The 22,052-nt window shown below is 40.2% G+C and overlaps 1 protein-coding gene across 2 annotated transcripts in view; it reads right to left on the bottom strand.

Annotated features, from left to right (window-relative positions):
- SPIRE1 (spire type actin nucleation factor 1) overlaps nt 1-22,052 on the bottom strand; it is a 188,453-nt gene that overhangs the window by 142,218 nt on the left and 24,183 nt on the right. For both annotated transcript variants that reach the window (XM_081253238.1, XM_081253239.1), the window contains exon 2: nt 21,581-21,615. In XM_081253238.1, coding sequence (XP_081109364.1) covers nt 21,581-21,615 — 35 coding nt within the window. The remainder of the gene's footprint in view (nt 1-21,580; nt 21,616-22,052) is intronic.

Below are 22,052 nucleotides of genomic sequence, written 5' to 3'. Positions count from 1 at the left end.
TGAGATTTTTAGTTTATTTATAAAATTGTACAACCATCACCACAATCTAATTCTCAAATTTTAATTTTTTTATCACTCAAAATACAAACTTCATGCCCATTTGCAGTCACCACCCCTCCAAATCCCAGCTCTGGGAAACCATTCATCTATTTTCTGTTTCTACAGATTTCCTTTTCTGGACATTTCATATAAATGAAATCACATAAAATGTGGTCTTTTGTGTCTGGATATTTTTCACATAGCATGTTTCTGAGGGTCATCTGTGTTGTAGCCCTTGTTCCCCTTTACTGGCAAATAATATCTCATTGTATGGGCATGCTCCCTAATGTTTTGTATGCTTCCTTACTTGTCAGCACAAGACGTTCTGGGATCGTCTTGTAATTTTCCTTCCCCAGTCCTGGCATCTGCCATTTCTCCAAGGAACCTTGGCTACTTTTAGTGGGGAAGGCTATTTAGAAACCAATATCTGGGTGGCTAGGAGTGCTCAGTGTTACAGGGGTGCCCCTACTGCTTCCAGGCCCTTTTGTAATACATGTATATGTACATATATGTTTCTATAAACATAGACACACATATATACATACACACAAACATAAAAGGTTGACCTACTTTTTGTTGCTTGCAATTGAAAGCATCCTAACTCACACAGACATCAGAGATGAGATAAAAATCCCTTCCTTTCAGGACTTCCCTGGTGGTCCAGTGGTTAACAATCTGCCTTCCAATCCAGGGGAAACGGGTTTAATCCCTGGTTGGAGAACTAAGATCCTACATGCCACAGGGCAACTAAGCCCTCTACAGGCCACGAACCACAACTAGAGAAAAGCCCATGCACTACTACGAAAGATCCCGTATGCCACAACTATGACCCGACGCAGACAAATAAATAAATATTTTTTCAAAAATCCCTTCCTTTTTCCATCTAGGAAGGAAAGGGCAGTAAAAAACAGATTAAACTTTTAATTTCATTCTGTTTTATAACTCTGAAACATATACAAGAAAGGCTTTGCTTGGGCCTTTTGACAAAAATCTCTTCCAAGCAATGATCTCAAACGCTCGACGTTAAATTTTTATTTTTACTTTCCTCTCTAGAAATCTGCATAGTAGGTACAAAACTATTTTGGTTGAGTCAAGGGACACCCACCCCCTCCCCGCCAATGGCTATCAATTCATACACTGGCTTAGAGAATAGCCAGTGAACGGGAATTTCTCAGTCATGTGTTAGACTGAGTGTGAACTGTGAGTTCACCCTTTCAGACTGTCATTCCACATCAAACACATTCCAGATAAATGACAGCTAATTTTTTTTTTTTTTTACCTTTGTGAGATACAGCCATGCTCAAAAAACGATCAGCATCTCCATGGACCAGAGACAAACAGAAAAACAGCAATAAAAGGGCTGCAGTCATGGTCTCTCAGCTTCTGTATCCAGTAGCAGCCAGGAGTTAGGGACTCATGCACAGGTGGAGACTTGAAATCAGTCTACTGTGTATGGCGGGGATAAGTCTGTCCTGCCATGAAATAAGGCTGATGAAAACTGCAAATGCTGTGTAGCCTACAATTTGTAGTAAGTGGCACTGCATGCTCAGGGACTGAATCTATGAGATCTCTGATATCACTATAGGATGAGCACTCCAAGCCACCAGTATAAGCCGAAGAGTCAATGCCCTAGTTATATATCAAGTCCTTCTATGGGCATCAGGGGTTAAAGAACCCACTGACATTTTAGGTAAACAGTTAGTATATTTGAGTGCTTGTTTTTCTGAGGAAGGTTTCATATTTTTCATCAGATTTTCAATGAGGTCTGATCCCCATATAGTAAAGGACCACTGACCTAATACGTGTGTGAGTTAACACAGCGTAAATCACTTGGTGGCTTCCAGAGCTTGCAGCTCAGTGTTTAGTTCTGTCATTTATTTCCTCAAATATTTGAGTGCCAGACAGTTTTTAGAAATAAACACAAAATCTCTGCTTACTTATTAGTGGGGAAAGAGAAGAACCAGAGTGCAGTCTGTCTTTTTGAGAAAAAGACAGACCAAATCATGTCACTGCTCAAAACTCTCCAATGGTTGCACACCTGTGTCCACTGCAGTACTATTTACAATGGCCAAGGCGGGGAATCAACCCAAGGGACCACCAAGAAATGAATGAATAAACAAAATGTGTTCTAAACATAGAGTGGAATATTATTCAACCTTAACAAGGAAGAAAATTCTGACACATGCTACAACGCGAATGAACCTTGAGACATCATGCTAAGCGAAATAAGCCAACCACAAAAAGACAAATACTGTGTGATCCCACTTATATGAAGTACCTAGAGCAGTCAAGTTCACAGACAGAAAGTAGAATGGTGGTTGCCAGGGACTGTGGGGAGGGAGAGTTCTTGCTAGTAGTTCAGAGTTTCACTTTTTCAAGATGAAAAGATTCTGGAGCTCTGTTGCACAGCAATGTGAATACATTTAACACTGCTTAACTGTATGCTTAAAAATGGTTAAGATGGTAAATTTTATGTGTTTTTTACCACAATAAAATTTTTTTAATCACATTATTTTGTTTGCTAGCAAATCCTAGAGGACAAATGTCCTAACAACAAACCAGCAATAAGAGAAAAACTCAGAAATGTGGTTAAAAATATCTCATACGTTACCAATTATCAAAATACGGAGACCTGTATGTAATAATTCAATTACATTGTCTGTGAGCTGAATTATTCCTAGGTAAGAGGGAATTAAATATGTAATAGTCCTCAAATAAATCTCTGTTGAATAGGTATGTCAATATCTATATTAGTGAGAGCAGTACTAGTTGCTGTAATAAACAAAGCTCTCCAGTGGTTTCCACATACTCTGTGGATGCTCACTGTGGCTGACAGGGCCCTGCATGACCTGGCCAGCTGCTACCTGGCTGACCTCACCCACCACCTCCCCGAGCCACACTGGCCTCCTTGATGTTCTGTGACCACCTGGGTACCTCTCTGTACAGTGCCTTCACACTTGCTTTTTCTTCTGCCTGGCTTATTCCCTCACATCATTCAGATCTCTGCTCAAATGTCACCATGAAAGAGACCTTCACTCCTACAATATACCCTTCTCTTCTCTGTCCACTCCACCCCCTTGCCCACTTACGCTCTATTCCCTTGCCCTCCTTTATTTTCCTTCATAGCTCTTAATACCATATATTATTTTATATACATTTATTAGCATGTTATCTATAAACAATAGAATGTAAATCCACACAAGCAGAGGTTTTTGTCTGTCTTGCCCATTGTTATACTCTCAAAGCCTAAAACAGTGTCTGGCACAGAGTAGGTGCTTTCTTGTAGAAAGAAGGAAAAGGAAAGAGAGAGGTACAAGGAGAGAGGGAGGAGGGAGAGAAGGAGAAAGAAAGAGGGAGGAGGGAGAGGGAGGGCAGGGGGAGGGGGTGTCTCTGCGCCTCCCTAGCTCAGGGGCTACTCTCCTGGTCTAGCTCCTTTCCAGGGCTGCTTATTTTACTAAAACCAGTAAATTATTTTCTCCCTTTAATTACCCAACTTTTACAGTTAACAGTGTTAATGTTCCCTTTTATTAGTACTCTACACATAATTAAAAACCTGACTTACTCTTGTACCTGCTGAACAATGGGATAAAAGATAACTTTGTTAGGACATGCAACTTGCTTTTTACTTAGCTCAAGGTAAACAAACTTCAGAAAATATTTCAGTTATCTGAGAAGTCATCTGGTATAAGAACCACACTGGATCTCTCAGCTTTGTTACTATATTTGTTTGACTGTGTGACTCATGTACTGGTTTACGTAAGATCAAATTTCCTGGTTTCTAATTGCTTGAGTAACTTGTGACAATCACAAGGTCCTGTTTCTTGAAAATGGATTGTGCTAATTCAATATTCCTGGAAAGGCTTTAAAAGAAATTGCAGTTCATCTTTTTAGGATGGTCTGCAACTGCTAACTTTCCCCTATGTCTCACATTTTTTTCTTTTGGGTCACCTTGTCAGATGCTTTCCACCTCAACCCTATTTTGATTTTCTCTCCTAGTGAAAATCATCGAAATCCCTAAAGACACTGAATTTTATGGGAATCTACTACACTATCGCTGACTTGTGGCCAGGCTCTAAGGCAATGGACATGGCTTGTTGCCTCCCCTGCTCATCCCAGGCTTGGTCACAGGACTGGGTCTGAGTTTGGACAAATGGTGCAGAATGCTCGAGTCACTCAGAACTGGTAAGAAAGCAAATGTATGTTCACCTCATATACCTCCTCTCCACCCCAACATATATCCATGATGTTTCTTTTCTTATTACAAAAGCAAAATATATCCATTAGAAATCTCGGGGGCTTCCCTGGTGGCGCAGTGGTTGAGAGTTCTGCCTGCCGATGCAGGGGACACGGGTTCGTGCCCCGGTCCGGGAAGATCCCACATGCCACGGAGCGGCTAGGCCTGTGAGCCATGGCCGCTGAGCCTGCACGTCCGGAGCCTGTGCTCCGCAATGGGAGAGGCCACAACAGTGAGAGGCCCGTGTACCACCAAAAAAAAAAAAAAAAAGAAATCTCGGAAAATACAAGCAATCTAAAGGAACATTATAGGATGGACCTAGAGATGATCATACTAAGTGAAGTCAGACAAAGAAAGACAAATACCATATATCACTTACATGTGGAATCTAAAATATGATTCAAGTGCACTTATCTATGAAACAGACATAGACATAGAAAACAAACTATGGTTACCAAAGGGGAAGGGGGGGAATAAATTAGGAGTTTGGGATTAGCAGATACAAACTACTATATATAAAACAGATAAACAACAAAGTCCTACTGTATAGCACAGGGAACTATATTCATTATCTTATAATAATCCATAAAGGAAAAGAATATGAAAAAGAATATATACATGAATGAATCATTTTGCTGTACACCAGAAACTAAAACATTGTAAATCAACTATATTTCAATGAAAAGAAAATTTTTAATGAAAAACACTTATGACCTGACCCAATAAATGGAAGCATAATCCCTAATTTAAAAATATATATATTTCAACATTAAAAAATAAAAGAACATTATATATATATAATATATATCTATATCTCACTATTAACAGTTCATTATATTTGTCCTGTTCATATTTGTTAATAAAAATTGGATCATTTGGTACCTATTTGATAACCTGTTTTATATACCATAATGGACCATCTTTTCACACAAACAATTCTATTCCATCCATTTGTTTTTAATAATGTAGAGCCTTCTGTTGCACAACAGTGAGACAGCTAGACAGATGCTAACTTTTCTCTCTTATAAAAAGTGCTGCATTATAACTGAATCACTTTGCTGTACACCTGAAACTGATACAACATTGTTAATCAACTATGCTCCAATATAAAATAAATTATTTTTAAAAGTGCTGCAAATAAGTATCTTCTTGCTACATTTTTGCACACATTCAGAGTTATTTCCTTTGAAAAAGTTCCTAGAAATATAATTAATGGATTAAACCCATGCTCTTCAATGATAAATTGCTCTCCAAAACATTAACTGCAATCTCTACTCCTACGTTTGCATATGAAAATGCAGTATATAATCTGGTTTGTGAATTCCTTTTAACAAAGTTTTACATTAAGGTGATGACAATAATAATAATAGCAATAGTATCTGCCATGCCAGGAGCCGTCCTAGGCACTTTTCCTATCTGATCTCTAATCCTTACAACCACCCCAGGGACAGGTGGTAATATCATCAGTTTACTGACAGGAAACTGGGGCTCACTAACGTTAGGGGCTATACAGAAGCAAAATTGAGGATTAGTACTAGTTCCAGGCCTGCCTAACTCCAAAGCTCCCAAATGGGGCGAAATGATTTTAAAGAGAACACACGGAGTCAGCCCTACAGCGCACGGCACGCTGCAGAGCCCAGAGCCACTAATCCGGAGCCTGGGGGAAGAATTTCAGAATTTTGCAAGCTGGCTGGTTAAACTTCTGATAGCTTAAAATTGGCCAAGTGGCAGTATTTAGACCACAGAAATCAGTGTTGTTTTATTTTGTTTTGAGAGCCAGTTCACCAACACAGCAAATTCAAGTACTGAAGTCTGACTTGCTTTCCCCCCAATCTCTCCCGGTCATTACCCAGGTGAGAAGGGCTGTTGCCTCTTTTTTTCCTAAGCAGTTGCCTGCTCCACTGCCAGGGAGAAGTCAGGGTCTCCCACCTGCTGGCATCACAGGTAGCCCCACGCACTCCTCTCCAGCGCCCACCGCCCTACACCTCAACTGCCCTGAGACCCGCACCAGCACTAAGACCACCCTGCCTGTGTCCCCACTGATGGCAACGGGGACAGAAGCCACAGGCGCCCGTGACCCACCTCCCCACCTCGCATCCCACGAGGCTCCACGGTCCCCTCTTCTAGGCCTGGGCCCACCCCTCCCCAACTCTTGAAATCCTTCTGTTGTGCACAACTAAGGGTTCCCTATATCTTCAATTTCTCTGAATGCTCCCCCTTCCCCTTCTTGCTCTAACCTAAGCCTGAATCTCCCCAGGGGCAGTGCTGGTCTTGGCTGGCCTTTCTGTAATAATTCTCAAATTGCTGGGCCTGGAATTGGGAAGATGTCCTCCTTGCTTCTCACAGTGCCTCCTCGCCCACCTCCCTGACTCCCCCTCAAAGCTCCCCAGCTTTGCCTCTTCTGTCCCAGACCACACCTGCCCTCCTCGCTGCTCTCATCTGTGACTGTACCCCGCACAGTGGCAGGACGTGACCTGTGGCTTCACTGTCCTTCTCCTCCCTCAACTCTTGGTGATGTTAACAGGACCTTTCCACACCCTGGCCTCTGGTTTCTGTGCCATCCACTGCCGTGGCAATACCCGAGACCCCCTCATTACCAATAAGTGCAACTTTCCATCACCTCCATTTCAAGGGTCCCTTTCTTTGACAACCTCCTTCTAGCTTTCTAGTTCATTCCCTCTAGGATCTGACTCGAATAATCTTTTGACCCCACCAGGATCTCCAATCCATTGATCCTATGTTCTTTTCACTCTCCCTCACCTCCTTTGACTACACCACACACTGGTTAAACCCCACTCTTCACCTGCCTTTGACAACTGAATGTGGCTGGAGCAAAACAGAAAACTGTACTGACTGATCTTGCTTTAAATTTATTTAAATTTACAATTCTGCCTCTCATGTGGCTGGCTAATGCAGCCCAGAAGCCACCAACATTTCCTTAGCCCATGGACTCTCCCACTGTCCCAGCTGACTATCTCCCCTCCTCTCCCATGCCCACACGCCAAGAAGGACCCTGCTGCCCATGTCACTGCGAGGGCTGAAGTCATCAGAAGAGCACGTCCACAAACCCCCTGCCAACACGTCTAACTGCCTTTGAACACCTCCCATACACACAGACTCTGTCCTCCCTCCTGTTACTCCACATGGACTGTCCTCATCCTGTGTGACGCCGATTCCCAAGTCCTTCACTTGTGCCCTAGCTCCCACCCTCAAGGATAATTCGCCAGCAATTTTCCCCTCTATTCTGCATCAACAGTCCTCCTTTGTGTACTGGATCATTCCTGGATCAACATACAAATATGCTGTTATTTCTTTTATCAATTCAAAAATAAAACAAAAACTAAGAACTCTTTGGGATCCCACCTTCCTCTCCAGCTATGGTCCTAACTCTCCTGCTCGCCGGGTTAGCCAGACTCCCAGGTGGCCCCTGAGAGTCCCCACACTTGGCACCTATTCTCTCATGTAGTGCCTCCCACACTGTGCCCACAGGACCAACAGAAAACAGCACAAGTGACGGAATGTGACTTCTAAGGCTAGGGCATCAAAGACATTCTAGCTTCTCGATCTTGGGTCACACTCTATGCAAGAAGCCAGCCGCCGTGCTGCCTACGAGAAGGCCATGCGGTGAGGAACTGAGGCCCCCGCCAGCAGCTGTGTGAGGGAGCCATAGTGGAAGCAGAGGCCCTCCCCACCCCCCAGCTGAGCCCTAGGATGACCGCAACCCTGGCCAATATCCTGACTAAACCTCCTGAGAAACACGAGCCAGAGCACTCAGATAAGCCATTCCTGGCCCACAGGAATGGTGAGAGAGCAAATGTTTGTTGTTTTAAGCCACTAAGTTTCAGAGTTATTTGTTATGTAGTAGATTAACTGATATACCCACAGTTTACAGGAAAATGCCTCAATAAGTTGCTTTTATTTACTGTCTCCAATTTCTTTCCTTTCTCTTTTAAACTCACTGCAGTATGACTTTTGCCCCCACACCACTACACCAACGCTGCCTGTCAGCAACCACCACACTGTCAAACTCAATAACCAATTCCTAGTTCTCATCTCACTTACCTGTTAGACAGCATTTCATACAGTAGGCCACTTCCTCCTCCTAGATGTGCTTTAGTTATTCAGTGTCCTGGACACGACCCTCACATGGTTTTCCGCCTACTTTTCTGGTCACTTCTTCTGAAGCTTCTTCACTGGTTCCTCCTTGTCTCACCACCCTCTTAATGTTGGGGTATTCCAGGGCTTAGCCCTTAGTCCCTTCTCTTTTCTGTCTACCCTCATTCCTTTGGTGATCTCAAAAGTCTCATATTTATATAGTCCTACGATTGCCTTTAAGGCCCTACATCCTTGCTAATCAAAGTGTGGTCCTAACATCAGCAGCAGCAGCACCTGAGAGTTTGTTTGTTATCTCTGGCTCCACTCAAAACCAACCAAATCAGAATCTAAATTTTACCAAGATCCTTAGGGGGGTTGTATGCATATTAAGGTTGGAGAAGCACTACCTTGGTGATCTGGTACCCCATTCCTCTGTGCTCCCACCACAATGGTCTCTTGCCATCACAGGAGCTCAGCAGATACTCTCCCACCTTCAGACCGGAGCAGTACTGTTCACTCTGTCTGAAATGCTCTTCCCCAGATATCTAGATACTTGCCCCCTTACCTCCTTCAAGCTTTTGCTCATTTGTAACCATTTTGGGAAGTCCATTCTAATCACCTTGTTAAAAAATGAAAACCTACCACCATCACTACTACCACCATGCTCCCCATCACAGTTCTCTATATTACTTTTCTCCAACATACTCATAACCTTCTACATACTACAGTTTACTTATTTATCATATTTATTTTCTGTCTACCTCTAGTATAATGCAAATATTTGAGGGCCAAGATTTTTGTCTGTTTTGTTCACTGGTGTATCCCAAATCCTAGAAGAGAGCCTAGACACAGCAGGTGCTCCAGAAATGTTTGTTGAAAAAGGACTCTAGTCTCCAATAGCTTCTTCAAGCGCTTGGTAATCAACTCTGTGACTCAGGTGCCCCTGAAATCACTTCATTAGCACAGTTATTCATGCCTGGAATCTCTCTCCCCCTTGCCTACCTAGAATCTACTCAGTATATCTGAGAATAGGCATCTACTGTTTTACCAAGATTTAACCAAGCCCCTCAACATTCTGTTACTGCCTCCCCACTAAGCCTCATGATTTTTTTTTTTTTTTTTTTTTTTTTTGCGGTACGCGGGCCTCTCACCGTTGCGGCCTCTCCCGTTGTAGAGCACAGGCTCCGGATGCGCAGGCTCAGTGGCCATGGCTCACGGGCCCAGCCGCTCCACAGCACGTGGGATCCTCCCGGACCGGGGCACGAACCCGTGCCCCCTGCATCGGCAGGCGGACTCTCAACCACTGCGCCACCAGGGAAGCCCAGCCTCATGATTTTTTAAAGATAATTCAGAACTAAAACTATTCTGGTCCCTTCAAATTTCTCATTTCTTAAATATTTCCATTCTTTCTTCTCCCTATTTCTTTAACCAAATGTGGCTATTGAGCACTTGAAGTGTGGCTAGCCCAAATTGAGAAGTGCTGAAGCAAAATACACACCAGATTTGAAAGACTTAGTATGAAAAAAAAAGATACAAAATAATTCATTAATAATTCTCATATTGATTACATGTTGACATGATAATTCAGAAACAGTAGGTTAAATACAATATATTATAAAAACTGATTTCACCTATTTCATTTTATTTTTTAATGTGGCACTAGAACATTTAAAATTACATATGTGGTCCCCTGTTATATTTCTATTGGACAGCACTGCTCTAAACAAGTTCCAAACAGAATGGTTGCTTCCTTCCTGGAAGAAATTCTTCCCGTAGTTTTTGTTTTAACAAGCAGGAGACTGGGAAAGAATGTGGGGGAATGCAACATGCAATTAAAAACAGAAACTAAAAATCTGTAATGCTTTGAAATTATCACTTTGATGGTCACTTGAAATCGAACATTTTAAGATAATATTCTTCAAAGACATATATAATAATAGAGTACACTTAAGTGACATTAAAATACAATATTATCACTAACTGTAAAAATTTATCAAGCTACAACCTAATAATCTGTGCACTTTTTCAATGTCTTATACTTAAATATTTTAAAATATAATGTTAACACCACACAAATTAATTAATCCAAACAAAGTGATTCTGTGTTTAAGGAAAAAGAAGATTCTCGCTTTTGCATGCTTCCTAAAAGTTAAAAGGAGTGAAATAAAAGCACCCTCCTCCTTTCATTTCCTCCCTTTAAAGTCAGAGCTCAGTAACAGATCATTTAAATACTACCCCTTCTCATCAGAATCTCCTTAGCAACCTTTTACTGCTTGTCATGGGTGGCAGAATTTTCCCATCTCTCATTCTTAAAAGGACCTGTGTCCCTTTCAGAACAAAGGAATTTAAAACAGAAAACAACAAGCTGTTTAAAAAAAATTTTAAGGTCACAATCTCCTTCAATGCTTTTGCCAGCTCCTTTCCTGTAAGCATTCTGCTTTCCTCCCTTCCCAAGTTAAAATCAGATCTGGTAACAATGACTCCTGCAAAAACAACAGGGGACACCTCTAACAATATCTGGCAGTCATAATTACAGGCCATACCTACTGGCCCAATACCATGAGACCCTGGGCCCATTTCACAATTACAGGTTGTGGAACCATTTTTAATTAATTTATTAAATTTCTTTCCTGTTTAAGCTGTACAACAGTAATAGAATAATATATTTGAAAATACCTTAATAAGAAAAGTACCAAATAATACAAATGATAATTGTTTTGCTCCTTTTTATTATGTTGGAATTAACTACCTAATTTTATGAACCATGCAGAAGGAAAAAAGAAAATTCCAAGTTTAATAAAGCCAAATTTATATAAATAAGTTTAAGAAATCAGGTACTATTGCCTCTAGAGTAAAGAGGGAATACTTGTGTCCAAAGCGTGTATCCACTGTTCTCATTTGTGCCATGTTCATGTAATCCTAACCAAATTATTTACTTATTTATGTATTAAAACACAAGCTCAGGGACTTCCCTGGTGGCACAGTGGTTCAGAATCCGCCTGCCAATGCAGGGGACAGGGGTTCGAGCCCTGGTCCAGGAAGATCCCACATGCCGCAGAGCAACTAAGCCCACGCACGACAACTACTGAGCCTGCACTCTAGAGCCCGCAAGCCACAACTACTGAGCCCACGTGCCACAACTACTGAAGCCTGCGCACCTACAGCCCATGCTCTGCAACAAGAGAAGCCCCCGCAATGAGAAGCCCGCACACTGCAATGAAGAGTAGCCCCCGCTCATTGCAACTAGAGAAAGCCCGTGCAAAGCAACGAAGACCCAACGCAGCCAAAAATTAATTAATTAAAAAAAAAACAACCTCTGAATAAAAACATGGGAGTGCAACAAGTAAAGTCAGTCACCAACTCCTCACTGGAAAGCCATACATACTTTTTAAACTTATATTCTAGAAAGCACTCTTGCAGTAATAAAGTTGATACTCTAAATAGAAAATGATCCTAAGGGGAAACAAAAAACAGCTCAAAATTCAGTTATACTAGGCCAAACTATGTTTCAACGCACAAAAAGTTTATATTTCTACTTGAAATATAAATTATATAAAGATTATTTCAAAAGTCTCTGATTCAGCATCCAAATATTTAAATATTCTCTCATAAAACAGATTTGAAGTAAATTACTTAAAGAGTTTGGGGGATTACTCCACCCTCTGACTCTGAGTTCCAGAAAAACAATTTTTAAAAAGAAACAGCAAGGGACTTCCCTGGTGGAGCAGCGTTTAAGAATCCGCCTGCCAATGCAGGGGACACAGGTTCAATTCCTGGTCCGGGAATATCCCACATGCTGCAGAGCAACTAAGCCCATGCGCCACAACTACTGAGCCTGTGCTCTGGAGCCCGCGAGCTACAACTACTGAGCCCACGCACCTACAGCCCGTGCTCCGCAACAAGAGAAGCCACCACAATGAGAAGCCTGCGCATCACAACGAAGAGTAGTCCCTGCTCACCGCAACTAGAGAAAGCTGGCGCACAGCAACGAAGACTCAACGCAGCCAAAACATTTTAATTTTTTTTAAAAAGGCTTAAAAAAAAAAAGAAACAGCAAGAAAATGAAATAAAAGACATCCATATTGGAAGTGAAGAAGAAAAGCTATCTCTATTCACAGATGACATGATCTCGTACATAGAAAATCCTAGGGAATCTACTAAGAAATTACTAAAACTAAAAAATGAGTTCACCAAGATTGCAGGATACAAGATCATTATACAAAAATAAACTGTACTTCTAAATATTTACAGTGAACAATCCAAAAATGAAATTAGGAAAACAATCCCATTTATAATCACATCAGGTCAACTGATTTTTGACAAGGGTACCAAGAGCATTCAATGAAGAAAAATAGTCCCTTCAAGATATAGCTCTGGAACAACTGGATATCCACATGCAAAAGAATGATGTTGGACCCTTCATACCATATCTAAAAATTAATTTTTCTTTCTTTCTTTATTTTTGGCTGTGCCACACGGCATGCGAGATCTTAATTCCCTGACCAGGGATTAAACCCACACCCCCTGCAGTGGAAGCATGGAGTCTTAACCACCAGACCACCAGGGAAGTCCCTAGCAATGCATTTCTAGATATGCCACCAAAACGAGAAAGAAAAAACAGAAGATTGGTCTTCATCAAATTAAAAACTTTTGTGCTTGAAAGGATACCATCAAAAAAATGAAAAGAAAACTCACAGAATGGGGGGAAATATCTGCAAATCATATATCTGACAAGGGACTTGTCTCTAGAATATATAAAGAACTATTATGACTCAATAATAAAAAGACAAATAAGCCAATTAAAAAATGGGCAAAGGATCCAAACAGACATTTCTACAAAGATGTACAAATGTCCAATAAGCACATGAAAACATGCTCTGCTCAACATCATCAGTCATCAGGGAAATGCAAATCCATACCACGAGATGCCATTTCACACCCACTAGGATGGCTAGAACAAAAGTCAGATGATAAGGGGTATTGGCGAGGATGTGGAAAAACCAAAACTTTCATACACTGCTGGTGCAGTGTGGCAGTTCCTCAAAAGTTAAAACACAGAGTTAGCAGCTGACCCCAAAAATTCTGCTCTTGTGTATATATCCAAGAGAAATGAAAACTTACATCCACACAAAAACCTGTACAGAAATGTTTATAGGAGTGTTATACATAATGGCCAAATGGTGGAAATGACTCATATGTCCACCAACTAATGAATGGGTAAAAACAAAATATGGTCTATCCATACAGCTGAATATTCAGAAATAAAAAGGAGTGAAGTATTGATACATGCTATTATAACACAGATGAAGCCTAAAAACATTATGTTAAGTGAAAATCACAGTCACAAAAGACAACATATTATGATTCACTTACATGGAATGTCCAGAGCAGACAAATCTATAGAGAAAGAAAGTAAATTAGTGGTTGCTAGGGGAAGTGGGAAGATGGGGGATGACAGCTAAAGGGTAACAGATTTCTTTTAGAGGTGACAAAAATGTTCTAAAAGTGATTGTGGTGATGGCTGCATAATTCTGTGAATATAACAAAAGTTAATGAATCACACACTTTAAATGGTCGGTTGACTTGTACAGTTTGTGAATTACATTTCAATAAACCTCTCACAAAAAATTAAGGAACACCATCATCAAAAGAAATTAGGTAATTATCACAATATCACAACATCAATTTTACTGCTAACAGGCTTTTCTTTTAAATATGTCTTACAATATCTGCCAAATACAGTAAAATCTCTACAAAATTTAGGGAAGATGCCAAGAGACACCACACTGAACAGCAGAAGTTCTCTTAGTCAGCCTCTATCTAGCTGACTTACCCATCTCACACTCCCCAGTCCTCTAGAGACCATACTGACTGATCTCCGTGACAACTACTGGCCATGAACAGGCTAGCTACTCTTAGGTCACCAGGTATGGGAGCTGAACGTTTACCACAGGGCAGTTGAGTCTGGTCCCAAACCTATTCATACAACTCTACTTATGTGACTACAAAAACAATTTAATTAAATGATGCTTTAACTGATGAAATGTGAATGCATAAAAACGATACCCCTCTCCTAACTACAAGCAAATGAAGATACATAGCAAAATAAGAATGACCGTAATGAAACAAGAAAATTTCAGAAGGAAATGATTTTTCCCTTGAAGAGACACTGAATCTACATCCAATCTTTAATACAGCCTCTAAGACCTGGCACCACTTGTCTGCCTCCATTTCCTATACATTCCCCCTCAAACTCTCCATGCTGACATCCTGCTGTCAGTTTCAACAACAGCTTGCTCTCTGAGTCCTCACTATGATGTCCTTTTGCCTGGAAAGTTCCACTCCATATCCAAACCCTTTCCATCAGCCTGGCTAACTCCTTAAAGCCAAGTTTGTCATTTACGCAAAGATGCATGTATCCCTAAGAGTAGCACAGAAAGGTGCTCAAAGAATAAGTCAACTTTATTATGTATATATGGGAAGAAATGTCTAGAAGAATATTCTAAACAGTCATTACAACTAGATGGTAGGGTATGAAGTTATTTTTACTTCCTTCTCTGTATCTGCCTGTGGTAAAAAATACAACAAGCTAACATAATTTCTATAAATGAAGAAAGGTACTTTGAAAAGGAAATAAAAATCTAGCTCCTTTGGACTTCCCTGATGGCACAGTGATTAAGAATCAGCCTGCCAACGCAGGGGACACAGGTTCGAGCCCTGGTCCAGGAAGATCCCACATACCACGGAGCAACTAAGCCCGTGCGCCACAACTACTGAGCCTGCGCTACAACTACTGAGCCTGCGCTCTAGAGCCTGCAAGCCACAACTACTGAGCCCGCGTGCTGCAACTACTGAAGCCCACATGCCTAGAGCCCATGCTCTGCAAAGAGGCCACCACAATGAGAAGCCTGCACACTGCAACAAGGAGTAGCTCCCACTCACAACTAGAGAAAGCCCACACACAACAACGAAGACCCGACGCAGCCAAAAATAAATTAATTTTTTAAAAAAGGCTCACTATGCAGCTAAAGCTGATGCAAATATTTCTGTAAAGATATTACATACTTCTTTCATGTTAATTTTTTAGTTACATTTGAAACTAACTGAGGGCTATCAAATGTCAATTAAAAGAGAGATTACTCATCCAGCCATCACCATGAGTCTACATGAGCCAGAGGTAAAATCAAAGTACAGGGGGCTGATTTAGCTGAAGACAAAATGGATATTTTTTTTCATATTATACTCTGCGTTAAAGCAGCAAACACCCACATACTACCTTTGGCAGTTTATTTTAGGCTGCTCAGGAAACATTAAAATTTTTCACATAGTCCAGTTTGTATCAAAAACTGTACATAACCAGAATGCAATAAGTCCAAATACTAACTATGATGTATTTCTTGGCTTGTTCTCAAAATCTTTGGGTTTCCCCACAAAGCAGACTAATTCTAGGTCTGATTTCCCAGGAGGTTAAAATATCGATATGCAGCGTAATTCTTGAGTCATTCTGAGTAATTCAGAATCAGACTAATTCACAAATTACTCCAGTACAGACCCCTACATTCACCTAACAATGGGGCTGGAGGTTCGTGGATGGCGTTCGTTCACTCCTTTTTCTGGTTTCCATTCAAAAGAAACATATTCCAGGGCTACATAATGCCCGGACTGAAAGAGTCATAGGTGAGAAGCATATACAGAATAAGGACAGTTTCACTGTCCCCAGTGGGGCACAAAATTAATTATCAGCATTATGCAGATGCCTCACACAGCAGACAAATAAAGGCTGGATAAACACAAACATAAGAAAGGTGAAGAGACATGGTTCTGCAACATACGGGCTATACGGCCTTGGGCAAGTTACTTAACCTCTCCGTACTTTAGCTCTCATTTCCAAAATGCAAATAATAGTATCCACTTCATAAATTTGTTGTGAGAATTAAATTAATGCCTGCAACAGTAACTCAGCATAGAGTAAGCTCTAAAGTATTTTTTAAAGATGTATGTGGGGGGCTTCCCTGGTGGCGCAGTGGTTTAGAGTCCGCCTGCCGATGCAGGGGACACGGTTCGTGCCCCGGTGCAGGAAGATCCCACATGGCCGCTAAGCCTGCGCATCCGGAGCCTGTGCTCCGCAACGGGAGAGACCACAGCAGTGAGAGGCCTGCGTACCGCAAAAAAAAAAAAAAAAGAAATGTATGTGGGAATGAAACAGTAAGTACTTATATACAGTACACATGAACTTTATTTCTAAGATGGGAAGATGAATCTTATTCATAGTTTCCCTCAGTAAAGCTTAAATTTTTACGCTATGCTCTGATTTTTACAAACTAGCTCTATCAAGATTAAAGTATTGACAAAAGTTATTTAACTTTATATAATGCTTTAACCAATTCCACTTAAAATACAGCAAATCCATCAAGGAGAACAGAACAGGATTGTCCTGGTTACTCATTTAACCTTCTTGCCTGCTAAAGGGAAAGGGCCTGAGTGCTACATAATTAACTGTAGTTAATAGAAGACAGAATGTGATGAAATTTGGAAAGCTAAAAACAATGAAAAGGTCTCAATTAAGATGCTTGAAAATTCAAATCTTTTATGTTTTAGTATTTTGAAGTGCTTAGCCTTTTCTTCAAGTATAAGAATATATAACCCACAAGACTATTTAAATAATGGCAGAAGGAAAAACTTGTAAACTGGGAGTGAAAGTTCCCCTAAACTGTGGTTGGGACTGCTTCCTTGACAAGCAAATCCCAAGTACAGTCAGTCACTCAAGACTTTTTTTGGCTTTTTTTTTCACTCAAGAGTTTATAAATCACCAATTTGAGCTGTGAGCCATTCCAGGAGGGGGGGCCGAGGGAGAGTAACACACTATTTACCTTGCAGGTCCTCCTCAAAACCAAAGGGACAGAATACAGATCAGTGGTTGCCAGGAGTTGTGAGGTGGGGAGGGAAAGACAAGAGGAGGAGTGGGGGGGAACCAGGGTGGGGGTGATGGAACTTGAACTTGACTGTGGAGATGGTGTTTGTCAAAACTCGAATAATTTTAACTAAAAAGTTTAAATTCTACTGTACGTAAATTATATCTTCAAAAAATAGAAACAAAGCTGTAAAAAAAATTTAAATTGCGTATTAAAGTAAAAATTTTGCATGTCTTTTAAAACAAATTACATGAAAGATTTCCCTTCATGAGTTCAAACGCTGGAAAATACTCGTATAATCCAGTGTATTAAAAAAAATTTCCACACAGTGAGAAATAAGGAAAAACACCCGATTTTAATAAACATTAAGCTACTCTTGAGGTACAAAATCCCGTAACAGTTGGCTGAATGCCTATGTATGGCCTCCTTGCTTTCTCTAGAGTCCTAGTTTTGCTTGGTTTTTATGAATACAGGTAAAGTATTAAAAAGAGGACTATCAGTAAAACTAGAAAAGAATTCATAATATGATTTTTATGTATTAAGAAAACTATTAAAAAACAGTCAAACACTTAAAGTCACGTCTTTCAGCCACCTGGAAAGGTAAGGGGGCTGCGGCTCCCCTCGGGTCTGGGAGCCTCGCCAGGAGTCGGACCACCTTCTTCCCCACGGGAAGCCGCAAGCGTCCGCCGTGTTCATTCACCGGCTCCCACGCCCACGACCCCACCCGGGTTCATTCACCGGCTCCCACGACCACGACCCCACCGTGTTCATTCACCGGCTCCACACTCAAGGCTCGACCTGTACAGCGAGCCCCCTGAGGACAAGACCAGAGGGAAGAAAATGGGGCGCTGACGGAGCTCAGGCGCGCCCCTCCCTCCTCCCAGGGAGAGGCTGGGCGCACGTGCGCCGTGGGCCTCCAAGTGCTCTCGGTGGTCGAGGCCCCTTCCCACTCTTCCCACATGCACCGGGGTTCGCAGCCCTGGCTGGAGTGGACCCAACTCCAGAGAGGGCCCGTGGGGCTTCTCACTTACAGGAGGTACAGGGAATCTCTTTTCTCAACAGAAAAGCAATTTTAGGGTGAAAAGAGGCTCTAGAAGTCACCGTTCTGACCCTCGCTCTCAAAACAGATTGGCTTTATCCCTATATCACGGCTTTCCTCACATTCCACCATCCACGTTAGGGCTCTGGTATGACCTCTCTCGACCCCCAATTCCATTTCTCAGGAAGAAGTACCTCTGCTCTTCAGGCCCCAGCCCAACAGTTCTCAAACTAGTTAGTTTCAGGACCCCTTTTACACTCAAAAATTACCAGGGACGGGCTTCCCTGGTGGCGCAGTGGTTGAGAGTCCGCCTGCCGATGCAGGGGACACTGGTTCATGCCCTGGTCTGGGAAGATCCCACATGCCGCGGAGCGGCTGGGCCCGTGAGCCATGGCCGCTGAGCCTGCGCGTCCGGAGCCTGTGCTCCGCAACGGGAGAGGCCACAACAGTGAGAGGCCCACGTACCGCAAAAAAAAAAAAAAAAAAAATTACCAGGGAGTCCAAGGATCTTTTGTTTATATGAGCTATAACCTATCAAACATTTATTGTATTAGAAATTAAAACTGAGAAATTTTTTTAACATCTTTATTGGAGTATAATTGCTTTACAATGGTGTGTTACTTTCTGCTTTATAACAAAGTGAATCAGTTATACATATACATATGTTCCCATATCTCTTCCCTCTTGCCTCTCCCTCCCTCCCACCCACCCTATCCCACCCCTCTAGGTGGTCACAAAGCACCAAGCTGATCTCCCTGTGCTATGCAGCTGCTTCCCACTAGCTATCTATTTTACGTTTGGTAGTGTATATATGCCACTCTCTCACTTTGTCACAGCGTACCCTTCCTCCTCCCCATATCCTCAAGTCCATTCTCTAGTAGGTCTGTGTCTTTATTCCCATCTTACCCCTAGGTTCTTCATGACTTTTCTTTTTCTTATAGATTCCATATATATGTGTTAGCATATTTGTTTTTCTCTTTCTGACTTACTTCACTCTGTCTGACAGAGTCTAGGTCCATCCACCTCACTACAAATAACTCAATTTCGTTTCTTTTTATGGCTGAGTAATATTCCATTGTATATATGTGCCACATCTTCTTTATCCATTCATCTGATGATGGACACTTAGGTTGCTTCCATCTCTTGGCTATTGTAAATAGAGCTGCAATGAACATTTTGGTACATGACTCTTTTTGAATTATGGTTTTCTCAGGGTATATGCCCAGTAGTGGGATTTGCTGGGTCGTATGGTAGTTCTGTTTGTATAAAACTGAGAAATTTTGATTGAATCATTCAAATTAAATTGTTTAAAATAATATTAAATGTTAATATGTGTAACATTTTTATAGAAACAAAAAAATAGTGAAAAGGGTGGTATTGTTTTACAATTTTGCAAAATCCCCCTCTCTCTCTGTCTCTGTCTCTCTCTCTGCCCCCTTTCTACCACTACCAGCACCAAATGTATGGTCTTACCCAAGCTAAAAAACAAAACAAAACAAAACAAAACAAAACTTCCTACTTAAACTATCTCCTCCTTCTCTGGAGTCAAACTTCTTGAAAAAGTTCCCACTCCCTCTCCTGCCCCTCCTTTTTATTATTTTAATTATCAAAGTAATATACAGTGACATTCTCATTTCAAAACAAATCCAAGCAATATAGATAAACCACCATCCACAATCCCAATCTCTTCCCCAGAGGTAATGACCACTGTTACTCTAAAAAATACCCTGAACCCATTCTGTAAACTGAATATCACACTGAACTTTTTCTTTTCTCATGATTTTCCCTCACCAAACAGACCAAAAAAAAAAAAAAAAAAACTGAGAGTTCTGTTTAGATTCCAATTCTTTTGGTGATCCAAGTTACAGATCAAAGAGGAGATAACATGAAGTGACATTCCTATACAAAGCAAGTGCTAAACAAAATGTTAAAACCATGTTGATTTTATGGCAACAAAACATAGTAAGAATAATGAGATTTATGACTATGCCTTGTATGTAATATCCTCACATTTCATTACCTAAATGCAGATGAATGCTGATTATATTTGTATCATTCTGATGCAGATAATAGTGTCTTTAGAGTTTATAAAACTTTTTCACCTATATAATCACTTTAAAATTTTACAACCCATGAGATTAACAGAGATTATCTTTAACATTTTAAAAGTAAGAAAACCAAAGTTCTGAGAGAAAAAACTACTTGCTCAAAATTAGATAGCTAGAAAGATGCACACCAGAAACCACAGACAGAACTTGTATTTTTGGACTCAAATCAAATCCCAATCCTTTATATCATGTTGAACAATACATCAAAAATTGTCACAATATAAAAATATTAAGTTCTTGCTCATTTTTACAGCTAATTTAGAAGAAATTACCTCTACTTCTCAAGTTGAACAGAAAACATAAAATGCGTTGAATAACTTCTGAATGCAAAAAAGAATAAATTATTTTTGCTTCTTTATTATATAATATAATCCCTTAGGAAGCTTACATCTTACTTAAAGTAACAATTAAAATTTAATAAAACCTACATCAACATGTAAATGTATCATAAAATTAGAAAAATAACTTCTTAAATCCTTAATTAGGCATTGCCATTAACAAAAGACCTAAGACTCCTAATTAAGGATGATGCAACAGCTCCAGAAAAGACCACCACACTTACATAATTCATCAATGCTGCCCTCACATTTCAGTGTCACTACTGAAATTTCTGCAAGGGACACATGGAGTCGCATTAAATTTCACAATCAGAATTTTAAATTATTTAAATTATTAGAAAATAATAAACCTACTTATACAAATGACAAAGCATTTAATTCATCAATAGTCTTGCTGAAACACTTTCCAAGTCCCTATTTTTTCCTACTCCCAGGCAACTCCATAGGAGTCCAACACATTTAAAAGATTTACTATGACACACTACTTTGGATTATTAAAAAATTGAATGTAAACTACTTCCTATTAAGGGCTCTGAATCTTAGTTAACTCCATTTCATAAACAACAACATAGGAAATTTTTTAAACTATGACTAGGCTGATCTTTGTAACACACCTTGACATTTTAAAAAGTATGGACAAGATAACTGATTTTTCTTCACATTTTACTCTTCCTAAATATAAAAGATATATACTTGCTCTCAGTACATCCTCATCAGAAAACCAAAAATCCATAGTGAGATATTTCAGAACTGAAGTTAGTCTAAATAGAACTTCAAAGCTGCATTACTGAGAAATATTTGAGGATTTCTCTTACCTCTGTTTCTGTACAATGTGAATATTCCAATTTACCTGTAATGAAAATACAAAAAGTTACTTTCAGATGATTTTGGGTGTTTTTATCATTGACAAAAAATATCTGAGCTATTCTGACTATGGCTTCATTATATCTATGAAAATTTATACAAAAAAAAAGGTGTTAGAATGACCAAATTTCTGGAAGGTCCTGCTTAAGGATTTAAGTTTTAAAATACCCATAAGAGAATAATAAAGAAAAAGATGGGAAGAACATGCTTAACTGTAATAAGATATAAAACATACACACATATTTAATATACATATATAAATTAATGAAAGTAAAATAAAAATTTTTTTTCTTGCTTTCTTTTTAAAATAACTTAAAATACTTTAAAGGCCTTTAAAAGGTACCATTTAAAATACTTTTAAATACCTTAAAAAAATCTTTAAAAGACTCTTGGGCTCTTCCCTAAATATATTTCCAGTTTAAA

This window comes from Mesoplodon bidens (genome assembly GCF_964165515.1).
Source record: "Mesoplodon bidens genome assembly, chromosome: 13".
In the NCBI taxonomy this organism is placed as follows: Eukaryota; Metazoa; Chordata; class Mammalia; order Artiodactyla; family Ziphiidae; genus Mesoplodon; species Mesoplodon bidens.
The sequence above is the reverse complement of the archived record's forward strand: the minus strand, read 5'-3'. Positions and strand labels throughout refer to the sequence as shown.